The following is a 20,634-nucleotide window of genomic DNA, read 5'->3' as shown; positions in this document are numbered from 1 at the left end:
ATTAAAAGAATAATTAATGCAGTACCCCCAGGATGTAGTTTGTGCTAAGTTTTCAGTACCTCTTAGTGTATAAAAGAATGTGTTAGAATGTATTTGAACATAAGCTCCAGGAGGTTAATGATTTGTACTTTGTTCTCATTAAGTATAGTATTTCTGGTACCTAAAAACTTGCTTGATACATAGTGGTATCAAGTAAATATTTGTTGAGTGAATGTTTCCAAAGCCAAGATATTTTCTGCCTCAGGACCTTTGCATGTACTCTTCCCCCTACCTGGCATGCCCTTCCCTTTAACTCTTCTCTCAGTAAGTTTCTGTTCATTCTTTAGGACACATCTTCAAAAAGGCCCTACCAAACTACCATTCCCTATCCCCATCGTCATAATCTAAATTACATCAGTGCTTGTAATTCTCTCTCAGACTCTTTGTCCTTTTCCATTTATTTATCGTATATTTCCAAGCCCTGCCTCTTTCACTGGATCATAAGCTTCAGAAGAGATGAGATCCAATCTTACTCACAGACCTTCAGACCCACCATGGTGCCTGGCAAACCACGGGTATGGAGGAAATTCTGGTTGAATGAATACACTGGAAGGTTGAGGGGAAGGACCACAGGCCGGGGTGCTTGGGACATGGAGCAAGTCCCATGAGTTTCTGCTCCTCTGTAAAACTGATGAAGATGAAGACAGTCCTATAATACTTACCTGCTTACCCTCCTTGACCAGGTGGAGGTCGGGATTAGATGAGGTCATTTTGTTAAAGCATGCGATCGCTCGAGAAGCGTGTGTTCACTGATTTCGCTCATTTAATCATCAAGCCTTGATCGAGCTCATCTGCTGTGGGCACACCTCTGTCTGTGTCCCTTGCCACAGCTGAATGACGAGCTTCTTACAGCCCAGGAATGTGTCTGTCCTCCTCTCTCTCTGCCTCGTACCGAGCGAGAACTTCAGCACGTTTAAAGAATGGTCGAGTAACCGGAGGCACCCGGGAGATGGCAGAGGGAGAGAGGTGGTTGAACTTGGGCTGCTTGTCTGTATGGAGCTTTGTTCCCATTCAGCCAGTGTGTTCCCTGGAGGATCAGTACCGATCTCGAGTGACAGGCATCAGGCCAGATTCTGGCCAGGGGGTCATTTAGATTTCCTTCCCTGCAGATGTTGCCCGCTCTTGGTTGTGAAGTATGGCACGTATGGGACTTGTTTCTCAGGGGAGCCACCCCCAGTGTTGCTGACCTCCGCTCCCTACCCTGGTCGGTGCCCTGCTTTTCTCCCTGCTGAAATCTGCTCGGGCTGGTCCCAACCCCGAGGCAGGCCCCCAGAGCTTTCTTTCTGGTTAGCAAGTTACGCCTTTTAACTGCAGCAAATCATTAACATCACACTTCTGTCCCCTCCTGGGCTCCATGGCCAGGAGGTCAGGCCTCTTCCAAAGAAAGCTGGCTAATTATATCCCCTGTCCGCACAGAATCCCACAAGAGGAGCAAGCCGTGGCAGATGGATGGAGCTGGGCTGGGAGCAGGCACCCTCTGCCTTTTAGCACCCTGGGATGTGACTTCTCAGCCCCTCTCTGTCCCTTATTTGAGGGGAGCTAGCAGCCTCAGTCTCTCCTCGCTGTCTGTGTTAGACTCTCCGTGTGTTAGACTCGCCATGTGATAGACTGTGGTGCTCAGGAGCCGGCAGAACAAAGGAGACCTGGGCTGCGGGGCTGGGAGCTGCAGAGAGCTCGGGCTGCCAGAGTGAGAGGAGGCATGTCGCCAAGGAGCAGAGCTGGGGGGCTGAATTCTTGCCACAGCCCTGTCTCCTGGTTCTCCTGCATGGCAATCTTTCCCTCTTTTTCCTCTGCCTCCTTTTCCTCTCCTCCCTCACTCCCTTCTTGGACATTTTCGTATTCTTCACTTTCCTTGGACCCAACAAATCAGGCTTCCTAACAAGATAACCAGTATAAAGGCTTAAATATTTTAAAGTGGGCATCTGTTATTTTTCCCCTCACTTGTCCAGGGCATGGGCCTTTTTGCTCCAGAGTGAGGGGCTCCGTAGCCCGGGGTTTGAGAAAGACTGATTCAGAGGGTGTCCTTCACAGACTGACGCCGAGAAACACTCACAGGTGGAGAGGAGTTCCCTGTGGTCCAGCGAGGATGTCAAGAAGTCAGATGGGGGCTCAGACAGCGGCATAAAGATGGAGCCAGGGTCGAAGTGGAGGCGGAATCCGTCTGACGTGTCTGATGAGTCTGACAAAAGCACGTCAGGCAAGAAGAACCCCGTCATCTCACAGACAGGTTCGTGGCGGCGAGGCATGACGGCTCAGGTTGGCATCACCATGCCGAGGACGAAGCCAGCTGCCCCGGCAGGCACACTCAAGACCCCCGGAACTGGTGAGTCAGAGGCGCGCGCTGTCTTGCATGTACACTTGTCAGTTTCAAAACCGGAAAAGCAGTCACGCTAGCAGGGCTTGACGTTTTCAAGTCCCTGTAAATGCTCAGGTATTACTTCTTGGGGTTTAGACTCTGCTCTTAGCCAGCTTTCAGAAAGATTCATATCTTTGCCTTTATCCAAGTGAAAATTTGTGAGCATGAGAGCCTCTTAAAGTCTGAAGACGGTTCAGCTGCCGAGACATGTTCAATTGGTTGAAGCATGGGCAGGCTCCGAGTTAACATACCCAGTGAAGACTATTCAAGGGCACGTGGTTATGAGCTGTTGATATGCTGAGTCGATATTGCCCGTGATTTAAGGATATGTATAAACAAGGGCAGAGTTTTTGCAGGAAGGTAGGATACCCACTGAAAATGTTAGGGACAGCTTTTTAGTGGATAGAGGGAGAATGGTCAGTAAAAGACAAGGTGTCCTTCCCAGACGTGTCAGTGATTGGCTGGCTTTGCTCTATTCTGGGTAAATGTAGACTGCTTTGCAAATAAGGAAAATCACTGACATCTCTAAAGACCCATGGTGACAGTAGTAGATGAGATTATCTTTATAAAAAGCTCTCTCCTCTGTCTCCCAAGGGGACTGCTTCCCCCCAGGAGAAAGCAAAGTAGTTCTTTGGAGTAGGGGAGAATTTTAAATAGTCTGAGTTGACTGAGCTGGCTTCTTAATTTGCAGGCTAACTTTGCTGATTTCTGTCGTAGGAAAAACAGACGATGCAAAAGTGTCCGAGAAAGGAAGGCTGTCGCCCAAAGCTGCCCAGGTGAAGCGCTCCCCATCAGATGCCGGCCGCAGCAGTGGTGATGAATCCAAGAAGCCCCTCCCCAGCAGCTCCAGAACGCCCGCCGCCAACACCAACAGCTTTGGGTTCAAGAAGCAGAGTGGCTCTGCCGCTGGTCTGGCCATGATCACAGCCAGCGGGGCCACTGTCACCAGCCGGTCGGCCACACTGGGCAAAATCCCAAAGTCATCCGCGCTTGTCGGTCGGTCCACCGGTCGGAAGACAAGCATGGATGGGGCTCAGAATCAGGACGATGGGTATCTGTCTCTCAGCTCCCGGACGAACTTACAGTACCGGAGTCTGCCAAGGCCCAGTAAGTCCACCAGCCGGAACGGGGCCGGGAACAGGTCTAGTACCAGCAGCATAGATTCCAACATCAGCAGCAAGTCAGCAGGCCTGCCGGTGCCCAAGCTGAGGGAGCCTTCCAAAACAGCCCTGGGCAGCTCCCTGCCAGGTCTGGTCAACCAGACCGATAAGGAGAAAGGCATCTCTTCCGACAACGAGAGCGTGGCTTCCTGTAACTCGGTGAAGGTGAACCCGGCACCCCAGCCTGTGTCTGGTGCAGCTCAGGCCACTCTCCAGCCAGGGGCCAAGTACCCTGATGTGGCCTCTCCCACGCTCCGCAGGTAAGTGGGTAAACGGCATTGAGTGGAACTGGAATATGTGATGTGGAATGGCATCCTGGATTCATAATTTCCGGTTTCTTAACTGAAAGCATCTCTGGTTTTCTTTGCTTCAGTCCTCGAATAAAGCTGGTCGAATGCTCCCAGCAGTTTTGCAGTCAGCTGAGTGTTTTCCTGTGTTGGTGTGAAAAACACAAGCCTCTGAAATCAATCATCCTGCGTTTGAATCCTAGGTCCACCTTATGTAGCCACCATGTAACCCCTCTTAATACTTCTGCCTCCATTTCCTCATCTGTAAAATGGGGATGATGATACCCACCTGCGACCATTAATCTATGTAGCCATATATAGCCCATAGTAAGTACCCATAGTAAGTACTAACTAAGTAAAAGTTAGTTACCATCGAAGATTAGTTCCTAATACACCCTTAGATCTAGATGAGGGGCTCAAGGAAAATAGGTTTTTTTTTTTAAAGCTGTAACTCAGATTCCTCATCATTATGCCAGATAGTGATCTTGGCCTGATCTTTTCCCCAAATAATCCAGTATCCCCCCCACTTTTTTTTATACTGCGTGCATGATTCCAAATTAGTCTCTGCAATGTTAGCTTCCTTTATAGAAAAGAAAAAAACAATTCTTAAAGCAGAAGTGTTTCTGAAAAATAGAATTTCCTTTCAGTTTATACAACTTTTTGCCTCATTATAATATACAGTGGGCCATCTTTAAAACTGCAGCCACATAGGGCACGGTTCATCCTACCTTTTCAGGAAAGAGTAAGTCCCGAGGATAGAAAATTTAGCAGTGGAAAAATAAAACTTACGTGCACATGTACATATTTGGGAATGGATAGGAATGTTTGCAAAGCCTTTCAGAAGAAGCATTCCACATGAAAGGTATAATGAAGCAGTTCACTGTTCTTTGTCTAGACTTGATTATTAGAATTTCAGTAATGATTATTTTTTCAGGGGAAGGTCCTATTGGGCTGTTCTTTGTTGTTTTAACAGGTTGCCTTGTAAATGAAAATTTTCTCTGCTTCTTGCCTCAAGTATTATATGTAATATTCGCTCTTTGGTATTATAGATTTCCTTTAGTAGCTACAAAGGCATTTTACTAGACCCTGAGGCTAGTGTAATAGAATACTTGAAAATGCATGCAGCTTCTTAGGCTCTGAACTGAGCACCTTTCAGCCCATTCCTAGCAATTACATTTTTCCTAAATTATTAAGGTGTTCTGAATTCTTTCATTGTGCATTAATGTGAAGGAGAGGAGTCTTAGGTGAAGTGTGATAGCTCTCTTCAAATGGTGTGAAGGACTAGCAGAAAAAAGATTGAACTTTTTCTGTGTAGTTACATATAGTAGGATTAGGAGCAATGCGTACAAATCAGGAAAAGGTGGATTAGATTTTGGTTTTGTAACAACTGGACGTGCTTGGCAGTGAAGCCAGTTAGCCTTTGGAGTGGAGTAGTGAGGCCCCTGTCACTGCAGGTATGTAAGCACTCCAAAGCCAAGGTTCTGCAACAGAATAGTTCTTTTCTCTGTCACCAGGCAGAAAGTGTTCTTCTTCTGTCACCAGACATCGTAGTGAGGGTTGATTGTGTTTATTTATTTCTATAGTAATTGAGATTTGTAAGGGCTGTTTAGGCTTCCCAAGTGGCTTAGTGGTAAAAAATCCGCCTGCCAAGCAGGAGACGCAGGTTCAATCCCTGAGGTGGGAAGATTCCCTGAAGAAGGAAATGGCAACCCACTCCAGTATTCTTACCTGGAAGATACAGGGGCAAAGGAGTGTGGTGGGCTACAGTCCAAGGGGTCGCAAAAGATTTGGACACGACTTTGCAACTAAACAATAACAAGGACCGTTTAGAGAGGATGGTAGTGGTGGTTTAGTTGCTAAATTGTGTCCAACTCTTGCAACCCTGTGGACTGTAGCCTGCCAGCCTCCTCTGTCCATGGGATTCTCCAGGCAAGAATAATGGAGTGGGTTGTCATTTCCTTCTCCATTAGAGAAGATAGAAGGTCAAATTTACATGACTTTGACTAGCTGGGTGAAAGGCAACCTGTCATCGTAATATGTAGTGGGTATCATTTCTTTTCTGAGATACCTGTTTCATAAGAGTTTTAGTGGATGGAATAAAGCCATTGTTATAAGAGCACAGACTGTCCTTTGACTTTTAAGGTAGTTTCTCCATCCTACCAGAGAACTCTCTGCCAACGAAAGAGAGGAGTATTTGCCGTCCCCTCTGTCCTTGGCAGCACTTTTTTGGTCGTGAGCAGTGGGGGAGATGATGTGCAAGGGCGTTTCTGTGTGTCTGTCACAGAGACACCGTTCATACCTGGCGTGTCTTCACATCTTGTGAACCCTGCAAGGGTTTGTGCATATCACTGGGCAACACTCGCTCTCTGGCCCTAAAAGACACCTCCTTCAGGCCGGGCTTTCATGCGAGAATTAATCTGAAGGATACGTTGCCCAGGTCGCCTCCACATCTAGACTCCGGTTCCTGATGCTGCATGTTTGCTCAGAGATCAGAGAAACCAAATCCTTGGGAGCTGAACTGTCATAAACGAGGGCCTGCTCTGTGCCTGGGGTCACAGATACAACGGTGATTAAGACAGCTCTTTTCCCGTCTAGATGTTTCCTGGACAGGGGCAGTTTTCTAGTTACTCTATTTATGTAAAGAAAGAGAAGCAAGATCTTGAAGTAGCGAAGGATAGGCTGGTAGAAGATTACTGCCCGTCTCCCTTTCGCTCAGATCCAGGGTCTCAGCGGCAGCCTAGAACTTGAAGGTGGAGCCTTTGCTCCGCCAGCACCTGACCCGTTGCCCCTTTCCCAGGGGGACTGCCTCAAGCCCTGGGAAGGACCCCGCCTCCCTCCCCAGGGACTGTCACTGGCTCCGGTGCCCCAGCCTCCTCTGACAGCCCAGCGCCCCCTGGCCTTGTGTGTTCAACCCACACAACCCTTTGTCTCTTCGCAGACTCTTTGGTGGGAAGCCTACCAAGCAAGTGCCCATCGCCACAGCTGAAAACATGAAAAACTCGGTGGTCATCTCCAATCCTCATGCCACCCTGAGCCAGCAGGGTAACTTAGAGTCCCCTTCGGGCAGCGGCGTCCTGAGCAGCGGGAGCAGCAGCCCTCTCTACAGTAAGACCGTGGACAGCACCCAGTCCCCGCTGGCCTCCAGCCCCAGCTCTGCCCACTCGGGCCCCTCCAACAGCCTCACCTGGGGCACCAATGCGAGCAGCTCCTCGGCCGTGAGCAAGGACGGCCTGGGCTTCCAGTCGGTCAGCAGCCTCCACACCAGCTGCGAGTCCATTGACATCTCCCTGGGCAGTGGAGGGGCGCTGAGTCACAACTCCTCCACGGGCCTCATCGCTGCCTCCAAGGACGACGCCCTCACCCCCTTTGTCAGAACCAACAGTGTGAAGACCACACTGTCGGAAAGGTTGGTGCTGTGCGTTTGGCTGCCTTCATCTCCCCGAGAGATGCCCCTCCGAGAGTCCAGACATTATGTTAGGAAGCCCAGGCGGTGTTTACCTTTGCTGGGCGATCTCTGTCTTTCCGATCACTGGTGTCTCTCCGGGGGAAAGCCAGATTGGGTTGGAGTCAGCCGGGCTCTGCTTCCTGTTATCTTTCTCACTGTGGTTACTCTCAGTGCGTGGAGTTGCTGCAAGTCTCCTGGGGGCAGATTTCATGCTTCCTTTTTAAAACAGCATTCCACCTGCGAGGTCCTTCCTTTTTATCCTGTTTGTTCATCACCTGCTTCTTTCCCTGCCCTGGTAATGGTGTGGGCCGAATTGGTGGCGGCTGCGTCCCCGGAGTGCGTGGTGGGGTGCTCCTTAAGCAGCTGAGTCGACGTGGCAAACACCCTCCTACCGAAGGGCTGCGGGGCAGAGTGATAGGAAATCACGCACCCAGAGTCTTCCTCAGAGCTTCGAATCTCACTGTAGCAGTGATAACATATGTGCCTTCTCCACATGGGAAAGAAAGCCAGTATCAGCCCTGGGAATGAGGAAAATGTTCTAGTCATTGTGTGTGACGCCCTGCGCCCTTCCTTCCCATCTAATGCTCCTTCTCTTGTTTTCCACCTGCCTGGCCTTCTAGCCCTCTCTCTTCCCCCGCCGCTAGCCCTAAGTTCTGCAGAAGTACTCTGCCCCGGAAACAGGACAGGTAATGACACCGTAGGCCGGGGGCCCCACCGAGCCTCTAGCGTCTCCTCTGCCCCACCCTGTGTCGAGCCGGATGTTTTGTGTGAGGCTGTTGGCCTGCGGCTTCCGCTTGTGTTCGTGGCCCCGGTGTAGTCTGTGACCCCCACCCCAACCCGAGACATGCCGGTGAGGGTCAGTTCCGCTGTCCACACAGCTCTGGTGGAGGTGCACTGGGCTGGCCCCTCCCCTCCCAGCTTGGGGAGGGTCCTCAAACCTGCCACCTGAAAAGGGGCGGCGGAAGCTCTCACTGGCATGTCAGCTTTCCCCGTGGCATGCTCCTTGCTCCCTGGCTTCCCGCCCTTTTGCCTCCCTCCCTTCCTGCTCCAGGCCCAGACGTGACCTACCACCCACCACGCAGCTTGGCCCTCACCTCTGTCTCCCCACCACCCCCACTCCCCACGCAGCTGGCTCTTTGCCCTCTCCAAGGCCTCTGCCGCAGTTTGTGTCTCGCGGGCTGTTGTGTTCTGGATCCCCATTTTCTGTAAAGATAAGAAGAACATGGGGAGTGTTGTTGGCCCCCATCTGCCCTGTGGGTGGGCCTCAGAGATGGATTATTGACCTTGAATTTGTGGGGGGAGCCGTGGCTTGGCCAAACATAATAAGCAGATGTTGTTTCATGCTAGGGGGAAAAAAAATTAGCGAAAACCCTCTTCACTGTGTCAACAGCAAAAACTTTGCTTTGGTCGAACTTACAGACCAAGCCTTTAAACCTCAGTCTTTGGAAATCCGAATGCTGTGACTTTGTCAGCCAGCAAGTTGTAACATGCCCCAGCTCTGCCCAAGGCTCAGCTTCTAGCTCCACGCAATGAGGGCCTCGAAAGCTGAGAGGGATCCGGAATCCACTTGTTACAGATGAATTCCAAATATGCAGACTGCTGGCCTCTTGAAACCGTCCAACAAGTCCCTTCTTTCACTTGAAGTCATCACCGGAGGCATCTAGGGGTGGGCCAGAGTGCTTACGGGTGCAGGGAGCCCTGAGCGCAGGCGGTACCGATGGGCGACGGGCCGGGGCAGGCCTGGGCGCTGCTTCAAGGTGGGGGCAGCCCCTGGGTACGGCTCTGAACCCGGGGAAGAGGAAGGAGCAGTTGGGGCCGAGCGGCTCGGGCCCCCCGATGCCGGGGTTGGAGGCGCCCAGGTGTGAGCACAGGCCTCGGTTTCCTTTGTCCCCGTGGCTGTGGCTGTGTTGCATGCAATGGACTTCTCCCCGGTGAAGTGAGTCTCTTCCTCCGGATCTCTTGGCCCCCCGAGCCTTTCCCACCTCACGTTGCCTGCTCTCCTTGTGCTTCCCTGAGGGTCTCATGTTTGTTTTAACTTTCCTACAGTGACCCGCACCTTGATAGGAACACTTTGCCTAAAAAAGGACTCAGGTATCTGTGTTTCCTCCTTGCATCCGTGCCATCTGCTGTGGCTCTGGGGCTTGGCTGTGTGACTCGCTCATGGCTGATCGGGGTGCGGGTGGGCTGGGGGTCCCCGCTTGGGCCCACATGGCAGGACCCTGTGGACGACGGCTCTCCGCGCAACCCTCCTGTTCTCATCGCTCCATTTGTCGGCTTCTTTTGCTTGAGCAGGGACTGTGCTCTTTCAGGCTCACTGTGGTCAAACCATCTCATGACAGCCATCCCTGAGCAAACCCGGAGAGCAGTTACGGCTACCTCTGGGGCCAGTGGGTTTAATTGCTGATCACTTCGCCATGACCATTCCATCCACGGGCTGTCTTCCGAGAGAAAGGATGTGACTTGTAGCATGTTGATTTGTCAGCCAGGACATGAGCAAAGAGAAATATTCCCCTCCCTCCCCACCCCCAGTCTGAGGATTTTTTACTTTTCGGCCCATAGAAAGTTGCTAAGGACAGGTGCTTTGCACTTGTCTGAATATTCTGATCGAAAATTGGGCCGGTTTTCAATGCCTCACAAGATATGAGGCGATCATTTTTTTTTTTTTTTTTTTAACGTAAAGAAAGAAAAGACTTTCCTAGAGGGAGTGTCCTCTCATTCACTATAAGTGATGGCTCATTTTTGACTCTGGTCCTGGTGTAACAAGATGCTATAAGTCACCATTGCTCACACCATTCACCTCACTTTGCCACCCAGAAGAACTTCAGTCCTACCGCCTGTCCCGTGATCTTAATGTCATGTGGTTGCAGCTATCATTTCTCTCGCTCTCTAAACACCTCGTCCTTTGTAGCATCCGCTTCACCCTGCACTAAGCATTAAGAGCTTTCGCAAAACATGGAAGTTGGAATGAAATGTTTCGTTGCTGTCGTGTATGTCGGTAGTTAATAGCCAGCAGCTCTTAAATCTGAGAGCATTTTGACCGGTAATGGAAGGTAGGTATCAATGCTTCCTTTCAACAGGAGCTCCGAGTGCAGCCAAATCTAAGAAGTATTGAAAAACCCCCAGCAGACCTCCCGAGGGAGGACGTTCAGCCTTGTGGCCTTCCAGGGGGGAGTTGGCAAGGCCTGTTGTATTTAACAGTTTTCATCATGCCTGTGAGAGCTGCTTGTTGGCACTCAGGCCAGTGTTTAAATCATACCCACTCTTCAGTGAGTTTGACCTTGATGCCCCACTGTCGCTTCATGTGGAAGCTCACTTCTGAATATTAGCATTTCATAATCCTGTGTATATTTCCGGAGCAGATCTATCCTATGAAAATTATGTGACTCTAGCTTTTAAAAATTGTGTTTTTTTGTTTTTTAATTCAGAATGGAGATATGTGACATGGTCTCCTCAGCCAATTAATGGGACCTGGAAAGTCCAATTCTAGTAAAAACATTAAGGAAGAACCATGTCTATATTCCGAATTCTCACTGTGGTTCTCTTTCTGGCTCACCTGCTCTGTACACACACATATCTGGTAGTCACCCCACCAGAATCTGTTTATAAGTCCAAAGTACTCTGGTCACTTGGGCACTTTAGAAATTTGAGATGCTGCCTGTGGGCATGATGAGGAGAGCATGGATTTGGGGATCAGGCGCATATGGATTGAAACTTCGGTAAAATGGGAGTGACAGCACCTACATTGCTGGGAGAGTCTGAGGCTTCAGCGAGATAAAGTCTGTGAAGGCACCTGGCGTGTTGGAGACATTCAGTAAATCATTGCCAGATTCGTATCAGAATCGACGAGGAGGTGGGCCTCGTGTGAGACCCAGTGATTTGGGGTCCCCTCTGAAGACTGGTTTCTGCCAGACTACAGCCACGGCTGTCAGCCTTGGTCTCCTCACACCTTCTGTTACGTGTCTGGTTTCTGATACTCTGTGATTCACGGCCGCTTATTTGCACTTCAGAATGCAGATGCCAGGAGCTATCTAATTAAAACTTCCTCAGAGCTCTGACAACAGCTTGTTTCATTGCCTCAGTCCTGTCAAGGTGGGGGCTTTGAAATGACACCGTCATGAATCAACATGTTACAGATACGCCCAGGGCCGGCTCTTTGAGCATTTACCAATCTCGTTCCCTTTATGTAGTTCCCTTTAAACTGAAAGGAATTGCAGTTTTCCCCAAAGACAGCCAAGTAGCCAAAAAGGTTTTGAGAACATTTGTGAGTTGCAGAATGTGTAGCAACCTGATTTTTCAAACATCAGACTTTCTTCCTATATGTTTGGATATATATTTTCTTTTTATATGTTTATTATCCGCTCCAGGGTGCTCATTCTCATAAACGTTGTTCCTAGTTAATCCCAGCCCGATTTCTGTCTGTCCAGGTATACCCCCACCTCCCAGCTCCGCACGCAAGAAGACGCAAAAGAATGGTTACGGTCCCACTCTGCAGGAGGCCTGCAGGACACCGCCGCCAACTCTCCTTTCTCCTCTGGCTCCAGTGTAACTTCTCCTTCTGGAACAAGATTCAACTTTTCTCAGCTGGGTGAGTAGCCACTTGGCATTTAACGATGTTGATCGGCACCTTGGGGCAGAAATTATCTTGCATTTTGAAAGAGACATGTGGTCATGTAGTTCTCAGTATCTGATCTGCCCTCAGCAGTGAAGTTTGATTACAGGCTATTGATAGCAAAAGGAAAGAGAAAGGTTTCTCGGTTCTCTACCGGTAATTTTCTCTACATGGCTAATGTAGGTAGTGCAAACTATCCGTGGAATGAGAAGCATGTATTCTAAGATCTCTGAAGAAGTACGTTCTACAACATATCCCACATTTGGTCATCCTCCTTGCTTTATTAAACCAGAAATAAAGATCAAGTTTTGATTGAATAAGTGTTCTTAGAAGTGCCTACTGGTGACATAAGGCTTTGACTGGCACAATGAGGAAAGGAAAAGAATTTGTAACACAGTCCCTGCTGGCATGTCAACGGGTGCTTTTTCAGAGAGACAAACCCCCACACAGACTAATCAACAGGTAAACGAGAATAGTTCAAAGCTTTATGTGAAATCGTGTAAAAACTGAATGTGATCCAATAGCAAGTATTATACACAGAGAAAGGCAAGACTAGTCCTAGCTTGAATGACTGGGGAAGGTTACATGGAGGTGGCGGGATGAGAGCTGAGCCTTCCAAGATGGATACAGAGGGAAGCATTTTTTCCAGTCTCATCGCATTCTTCAGAGAGGCAGCCTTTTCTGATTATTGTGAATAAGAAACTTGGTCTTAAAGGACTTCTAATCAAGGAAGGCTTAACTCTTCATTTTTAATGAACCGACTGCACTTCTGAACTATTTTACATTACTGAAGTGGACAGGAGTTTAATAAGAAAGCCAGTTTCAGCTAAAGTACACGCTCCCCCTTTGCACGAAGCTCTGCAGGCACCACTAAAATCTCCCCATCAGAGACAGTGAGACCTGTGTTCCTGTTGTGCTTCCTCAGCTGTAACTCTGAGGCAAGAGTTTTTTGTCATGCACAAATGCTTCCCATCTGATCAAAAGCCCGGCTGAACTATTTTGGGCTTTTGGCTTTAGAGAGAATTGTCCCAGATGAGCCCAGAGAGTAATTAGCTCATGCCTGGAAGGTGATACTAGCTTGTCTGAACGTGCCAAGTGGGAAAGCTGGGGCCCGGAGCCTCGCTTTGGAACTGACCCACCTTTCCTCCCTTATTTTTAGCTCTAAGTGTGTTTCTCAAATGCTGATGTGACTACCTTTGAGAAAACAAAGGGAGAGGAGTTGACAGGCCTGGAGATGGCTGATCGTCCGCAGCCTCCTCTCCATCCCCTTCAGGGCCGTGAGCCTCCAACCCTTTGACTGACTTCTTTCCTTGCAGCGAGTCCCACCACCGTCACCCAGATGAGCTTGTCCAACCCGACCATGCTGAGGACCCACAGCCTCTCCAATGCCGACGGGCAGTATGACCCGTACACCGACACCCGCTTCCGCAACAGCTCCATGTCCCTGGACGAGAAGAGCAGAACCATGAGCCGCTCGGGCTCATTCCGGGATGGGTTTGAGGAAGGTAAGCGAGCCAGGAGATTCACCCTCTCTCCCAGCATGCAGAGTGGTTAGCAGTCCTCTAGACTGAAATCACGTCATCAGTACAAGAGCCCACCTGCCTGAGTTTCCAAGTCACCCGCTTGCGCTGGGGAGCTCTCAACAGTAGGGTCTGACTCTCAGTTAACCTTGCAGGTCTTGAGGGAAGAGGCTGCTGACAAAACACTGGTGAGCCCTGGAGTTGGCTGAGTTCCACTGTGAGGCTCAGCTGCTGGTGCACCATCTTGGCAACACCAGTTACGAGAAAGTTCACTTTTCTGTGCCGCTGTACCTCGATCACTTTGGGGGTCTGTAGGCCGCCATGCTTCTCCACGTTGCTCCAGAATCTTCTATCTTTTTTCTCAAGCACCAGTTTTTTGGTTTGTTTTTTTTTTTAAGTTAGTTGCATTCAGTTTTGCCCTTTTCCTTCTTTGCTTGCTAATTGGGAATATTTGGGGTAGGATTTTTATGTTTTCTTTGTTTTAATCAGAATTTGGGGGAGAAAACTACTGTGGGCATCTTCCTCAGCCATCTTCCTACCTCAATTCATTTCTTCTTCTTCCTTCAGGCAAAGTGTGAGTTAGGGGAGCCAGCAGTTAAAATGTCAGGCACATCCCCCTACCCCCCTCCCCAAAAGCAAAGATAAAGTGGATAATATACTGGTGTCTTATCATCACTGGTTAAGGATATGGGGTCATACTACTGGGGTTTGAATTCCAGCTCCACTACTTCTTAGGTATATGATCTTGGACAAGTTAACTTCACCTGTCTGTTTGGTGCCTTTGTATTTTCACTGATAAGAATAGGAGTACCTGGGTTCTGAAATTATGAGAATTAAACCAGATAATATATGTAAATGTTAATCCAATAATGCTAGTACCTGTCGTAGCCTGAACTCTCAGCTTCAGCATTGATGTCCTGGCAGCTGGAAATCCGCAGCCAGAGGAGGGAGGACTCTTGGGGCAACTGAGGCTGAGAGCCCTAGCCCTAGCCCTACCTTCTTTGCTAGTGACAGAATAGAATAGGGGTGTAGAGGGGAGTCATAGGCACGTCCCTCTGTTCCTAGTCCCCGTGAGACAGGGAAAATGTGCCCAGTGTCCTCCTGGTAGAACAAACGAAGTTGTGATGGTTGAGGAAATCCCTAAATAAGTCCAGAGGGGGAGAAATGCAGGCTGTTGGTTTCTGCTCTGCCCAGTGTTCTTTTTAACAAAAGTTTTAGTTTAGTTACAGAGCAGTTGCCCCGTGGCTAATCTTCCTTCATTCTCTCCACTCTGGTTGTATCATTTGCATCCAGTGGCATCCAGGGAGCAGACACTAGTCTGTAAATCCATATATGGGAACCCGCTGGGATGGTGGATTAAAGAGGGGTGGAGCCTGAGTTACTGAGAATGTTTTGCTGGATTTAAGGGCTAGAAATCAGTGTTTTAACCACTCAGAGCAGTAATAGAGGAGGGCATGTTGATCCTAAGGTGAAGGAGTAGGTCGTTTGTCTTGAACTTTTTTCTGCTCAGTGGGCGAGCAGAGCATGGCCATGAAGCATTTCCCCGCACTCTTGATGATGACTTGAGTCTGTACTGTGCCCCGTTCATCTGCTCTGTCCCGGGTGTACCTGAGTGAACGGTGTTCCATCCTGCAGCTTGTCCAAACAAGCACACTTCGCCTCGTAAAGGTCCAGGACCATTACAGTATCATCATCAGATGGCTTTTATTTATTCCATCTGGAATCAAGCTGTCAGGCAGCATAACTGTGGGCTATCTGGGATGTTAAAGTGACATTGATAAAAAGGACTTGCCCACAAGCAGTGTCTAGACTTTTGTAAACCCTGATGATTCATGGTGATGTGGAACTCACTGCAGAGGTAAAATCAAATTCAGGGAGAAGGAGTAGGGGCTGTTGTCGATGTATCAGTACTAAGAAACATGTTATGTCTTCATCTTTTGGGAAATTTGGTATCAGATTGTTTTATTTCTTCCAAAGCTGTTACATTACAAAAGCGAAATAGGGCTTGTGCAGTTAGGTGTTTTTAATTCCACTGGCTGAAGACTCCCCCTGCCCCGCTGTTGAATATATAAACTCCTGGTGTTGCAGAAACAGCTGGGAAAAAAATTCATATTTCATGTTTGGGCCAAATAGAACCTCCTCATAAGAGGCAGTGAGGTCTATCATATGCCAGAAAGCAAATATTAATAGAAATTTAGGAAGAATTAGCCCAAGTCCTTGTGTGAGGTTTTTGTGGGATTTAATTAGCACTTTGCCTTTTGAAGGAAATAAAAGTTATAAATATGTAGATGAGTACAAGCATGGCCCAGGTGCAACCTTTCAAAGTTATTTCAGGTAAATTAATTTCCATCAGGCACATTATGCGATCTGTAAGTCAGCTTTAATAGCGTACTTTAGAGAGATGCTTGAGGCATTTTTCAAATGAATGTCTTTGGAGTAAAAATGAAATTCAGGACTTTACCAATCATCCCTAAGAAGTGGTGCAGTCTAAACCAGTTTATCTGGAGCCCACAGAAACGAAGCCGCTTATTAGTAAATAAATCCTGTATTGCAGCTCTCGGGTGCTTCTTCCCCCTGAGTTACACTTGGATTCAAGTCCTGGTACCTCCACTGTTAGCATGGTGACTTTGGGTAAGGGCCTTGCCTTGGTCAGCCTATTTCCTGTTCACTAAAATGTGGAAAATAATTGTACCTACTTCAAAGGACTGGCATGAAGATTAGGTGAGATAAATCCTGGAAGGCATTTAGTAGAATGACTTTGAAAGGGGTTTATAGTAAGTACTCAATCAGTGGTAGCTGTTGTAACAGTTGTATGTTTTGTTTTATCCTTCTCCCCATGGGCTATTTCAACCCCATTTTGTTTATGGCAAAATTGAACAGAAGAAGTGACTTGGGGACTTTTTGCAGCCAGGACTGCTAGGTCCTGAACTCCTGGACTCTCAGCCCTCTGTTTTCTCTGCTCAATCCTACTTTACACGTTTCCTTGGCCATAGCTGGGCTCTCTTACATGAACCTTCATCAGTGTGGTCTCCGTCTTCAGTTACGTTTTCTTAGCTGGTTGAGAGGGTGGCCCAGTAGCCACGAGAACCGCATCTCATCTCCCTGACTCCTTTCACAGCCCCCAGTAGCAGAGGGGGATCTAGAGTGCGATGCCCAGATTCACCTTCTCTTTCCACTCCTGACCACCTGTGTGTGCCTGACCACATCCCTTAACCCCTGTGGACCTTCATTTACTCCTGTGTTCGTTAGGGGTGGAAATTGCTGCCCTACTGGGAATGTTGCCTACACATTCTCTGTGATGTTGAGGATCACTGCAAACAGTAGTATAAGTGAGAAAGTGCTTTGATTAGTATGAAGCTGAATATGTACATTATATATATATAATATATATATATTATATATATATGATGCCCCAGTGTGCCAGCAGAGGCACTTGTTTGCTTTGTTGGCTAGACTATGCCCAGTTGTCATTCCATCATGTGATTTCACCCCTGCCTGTTCTTTAGGTTGGGGTGAAGTCACATTCTTCTCAAACACACACTGTATGCTTGCTTGGTCCCAGCTTGTGCCTGTGTAGATTGAATGAGGGCTTTAGGAAACCATTCTAAATATACCAGAAGACTTTACCAAAAACAAACAAAAGTAGACCTCAGAAACCAGTAAGTAAATCTCAGTAAGTGAGATCACTCAAGGGCAAAGCCATCTCCTGATTTCTGGTCTGCAGATCCTGTTCCTGAATGCTGTAGGACCTTATGCAGGTCACTTAACCTCTCTGGGTTTCAGAGAGTCGGTGGCAGAGGTGGCCTAGGTATTCTCTGGTTCCTGTACCTTCAAATTTGGGAAAGTATAGGGAAGAAGCTGAAGGGCACACTCCTGCTGCTCTGGGCTTTGTAAGTCTTGTGTGCGTTTTGTTGTCCAGAAGCATCCCCGCCGCATAACCCAGGCTCTGCCTTGGCTCAGCGTACTTGAAGGAGGGCCAGCTGCAGTGGTTCAGGCAGCCACATTCAGCTCGGGGTTGATCTGGAAAGCAAGGACTCTTCCTTTGGACCACAGCCTTGCTGTTGCTAGTTATGAGTAAGAGGAGTTAATTACAGAGAAAAATAATTACCTCCACCCGAAGCCTGCCAGATGTGCCTCTCTCTGCGTGCGGCCCCAGGCTTGCCCTGAGATGTTGCTGAAGGTGGTGTCAGTGAATCCATGTGTATGAGGTAGAGAAATAAGAGACAGACTTCCCATTTTCAGCAGCCAAAGTCCACACAGAAGCCCTGTGCAGGCCTCCAGAGCCGGCGTCTGGCAGGGCAGTGTGATAGAGGGGCGGCTCCATGCTACTCACATCTCTTCCTCCAACTTGGCCTCCACTATAATTTCCCCCGTAGTGTCTGTGTTGTGGGGCCAAAGTAACTTACTAACCCTTTGGATCGTTAGACCACTAGGTTAGGGCATGAGACACTTATTTTAACGTGTGGACATATTAACACTGAAAGCCATTATTGGCCATTAACACCTTCAGTTGACTTTTTATGGGCACAGGCCAGGTGAGTGATGGGTGGAGGAAGACTAGAGGGAAAGATCTAGAACCCCAGGCATTGCTGAGGAGGGTGGATATAAGTGACAATGCAGTGACAGCCTCAGGGCAGCTGGCAGCTTCTGAGAGGAGAGGACCAGAAGTGCAAGCCCAGGATCTGTGTGGACAGAGGAGAGAGGAAGCTGCTCTGGTGGCCATCTGGGAAATGAGGTCGGGTTCCTGGAGAAGATGACGTTTGAGCTGATCCCGCTGGTGATCTGAATGGGCAGGGATGGGAAACGTCCTAAACCAAGGGAGCTGCACCGGAAGAGACTCTCAGATGGCAAAGAACTTCGCAGGTCACGCGTGAGAGAGCTGGGCAGGATTCAGAGCGTGAAAGGAGCGCCTGAAGGAAGGCTGGGGTTCGGGACGTTTATTGGGAATACGGTGTGGAGGCACCAGGGAGGTTGGTGCAGCCGTGGGTGGGACATCTGTGGGCAGGTAGCTTCTGCCGACCGCTGATCTGAGTCAAGTTCACTCCTTGGGTGGTAAGTGAAAGCTGTTTGGTGCATTTGTATTCCTCCCCAGCTTCCTACTCTCAGATCACAGGTGAGCATGTGGTGTGGTGGGAAGGGTAGGGCCATTTTACTCCTGGTCAGGGAGGCTGTGACCTATCAAAAGATCTGTGAGGTCTCCACAGGCATATTTCTATCTTTCAAGCAGTTTTTTTGAGAGATTACTAGGAAAATGTCATTAAAGAATCTGGTTTCCAAGAAGAGAAGTCAGCCAGAGTACCTAGTCCTGACAAAGACCGTGGCTTAAAGTGACACGAAGACAGATAATAAAACATCTCCATGGCTTGGGGAGGTGAGGGAGGAAAGTACAGGATGATTCTAAGTCCCAAAGTCCAGTCACAACCAGGGGAGAGGACATTGTGTAAACATGGCAAAAATCAGACAAAGAACCTCAGTTTCAGTGGATATATTTTCTAACCAATGTTCTGCTACATGATCATCTTGAATGAATGTACTGTAGCCAACAGCCAGCCTCTTGTGTTCAGAATAATCAGCTCATCATTTTTTGCATGTACAAAGGACAGATGCTAGCAAAATATAAAATACATTTGCAACACAAATTTCACTTTAAGGGACACATAAGAAAAAAAGAAAGGAATAAAATCTGCTGGAACAAAGCAGGTAGCACTTGCCTCTGGGTAGTAGAACTATGAGTCACACAATTGATGGCCGTGAATATGCTTCTTAACACTTCTCTGTACTTGAAACATTTAACTTATTAATTATGTATTATTTTGGTAGTCGGAGGGGGGAAATATTTAGAAGGTTGTAGGAAATAAAATGTGGCAACAGAAAAATGACTCCCGTAGAAAATGATTCCTTATTTGACTTTGACCTGTCACCGAACCAGACAAGGTTGGGTCACGGTGAGGTTGTTGCTCCAAGCCTGGTAGTGTCCTCTGATGCCGAGTTTCTCTTTCCTTTCCCCTTTTGGGCTGCCTGGTAGCCAGCTATACAAGTGACCTTTTCTTTTTCTTTTTTTCATAGTTCATGGATCCTCACTCTCCTTGGTTTCCAGCACGTCATCAATTTATTCTACAGTGAGTATAAATCAATGTTGTATGGCTGTGTGTGTCAAAAATAAAATATAAGCATATCTGCTAGAGAAAGTATTTCCATCATAAGGGGATCAATTAGTTAGGGAACACAATTTGAAGTTTACAAACAGCTATTGATTATAATGTACCAACCAATAAATCAGGAGCTGACTTTTGTTAAGGTGGCATTGCGCTTCGGGTAGTAACTGGTTAGAATGTATGAGATGCCTTTCACTGTTTTTTCTTTAATTAAAAAAAAATATTAACTCATTTATTTGACTGCATGGGGTCTTAGTTATGGCATGCATCATTCAGGATCTTTCGTTGTGGCACATGGACTCTCTAGTTGTGGCACACAGTCATAGTTGCTCCGTGGCATGTGAGATCCCAGTTCCCCAGCCAGGGATCGAACCTGCTTCTCCTGCATTGGAAGGCAGATTCTTTAACTATTGGACTACCAAGGAAGTGCTGAGATGGCTTTTTCAACTTTGTATCTCCCTGTTTCTTTGTCTGTGAAGTAGAAAGAAGTCCCTACTTTGTGGAGTTGTACTGAGAATTAAATTTATGAAGATTTCTATTCACTGCAACATAAATTGTCCTGGAGGACAAGGACTTTTTTCTGGTTTTATTCCTAGTGCCTAGAACTGGGCCTGGCACATGGTGTTCAAATAACAGGTTTGAGTGAAATAAGAAGATGCGGGTAAAGCAGTGAACAGAATGCACACAGCACAGAGGAAGCTCTTGTAAATGAAAGCTGTCAGCCGTGAGAGGGCTACTGAAAAAAAAGCCACATGTAACCAAGTATAGTACTGGATTTGTTCAGGATGCTTTCTACAGCTATGTGCATAATTATTTATCTTAAAAACTTTCATTCGGGAATGCATATAAGGAAAAAACCACTTGATTAATTGTAAACCGGAGGTTCTTTATCCTTCATTCCATGAAGGACAGATGTTTAAATAACTCAGTTTTTGGTAATGCCAGGTATCTGGGCCATGTCGTGGGACAAACTGTAGATAGCCCCTTGTAAGTTAAAGGCCATCCCAGAATCAAGTTAAAGAGCCTAGGGCCTGACTGTTCCTTCTTGGGCGTATACCGAGCA

At 47.9% G+C, this 20,634-nt stretch overlaps 1 protein-coding gene across 14 annotated transcripts in view; it reads left to right on the top strand.

The window, feature by feature from the left end:
* NAV2 (neuron navigator 2) overlaps positions 1–20,634 on the top strand; it is an 874,724-nt gene that overhangs the window by 802,097 nt on the left and 51,993 nt on the right. For 9 of the 14 annotated variants that reach the window (XM_043451131.1, XM_043451119.1, XM_043451118.1 and 6 more), the window contains 8 exons: positions 2,071–2,362; positions 3,113–3,815; positions 6,781–7,248; positions 7,908–7,973; positions 9,334–9,378; positions 11,712–11,872; positions 13,213–13,401; positions 19,483–19,535. In XM_043451131.1, coding sequence (XP_043307066.1) covers positions 2,071–2,362; positions 3,113–3,815; positions 6,781–7,248; positions 7,908–7,973; positions 9,334–9,378; positions 11,712–11,872; positions 13,213–13,401; positions 19,483–19,535 — 1,977 coding nt within the window. The remainder of the gene's footprint in view (positions 1–2,070; positions 2,363–3,112; positions 3,816–6,780; positions 7,249–7,907; positions 7,974–9,333; positions 9,379–11,711; positions 11,873–13,212; positions 13,402–19,482; positions 19,536–20,634) is intronic. The other 5 variants (XM_043451125.1, XM_043451123.1, XM_043451127.1 and 2 more) reach the window with 3 other exon arrangements.

Source organism: Cervus canadensis, chromosome 29, assembly GCF_019320065.1.
Source record: "Cervus canadensis isolate Bull #8, Minnesota chromosome 29, ASM1932006v1, whole genome shotgun sequence".
Taxonomy (NCBI): Eukaryota; Metazoa; Chordata; class Mammalia; order Artiodactyla; family Cervidae; genus Cervus; species Cervus canadensis.
This window is presented reverse-complemented; position numbering and strand designations above follow the sequence as displayed.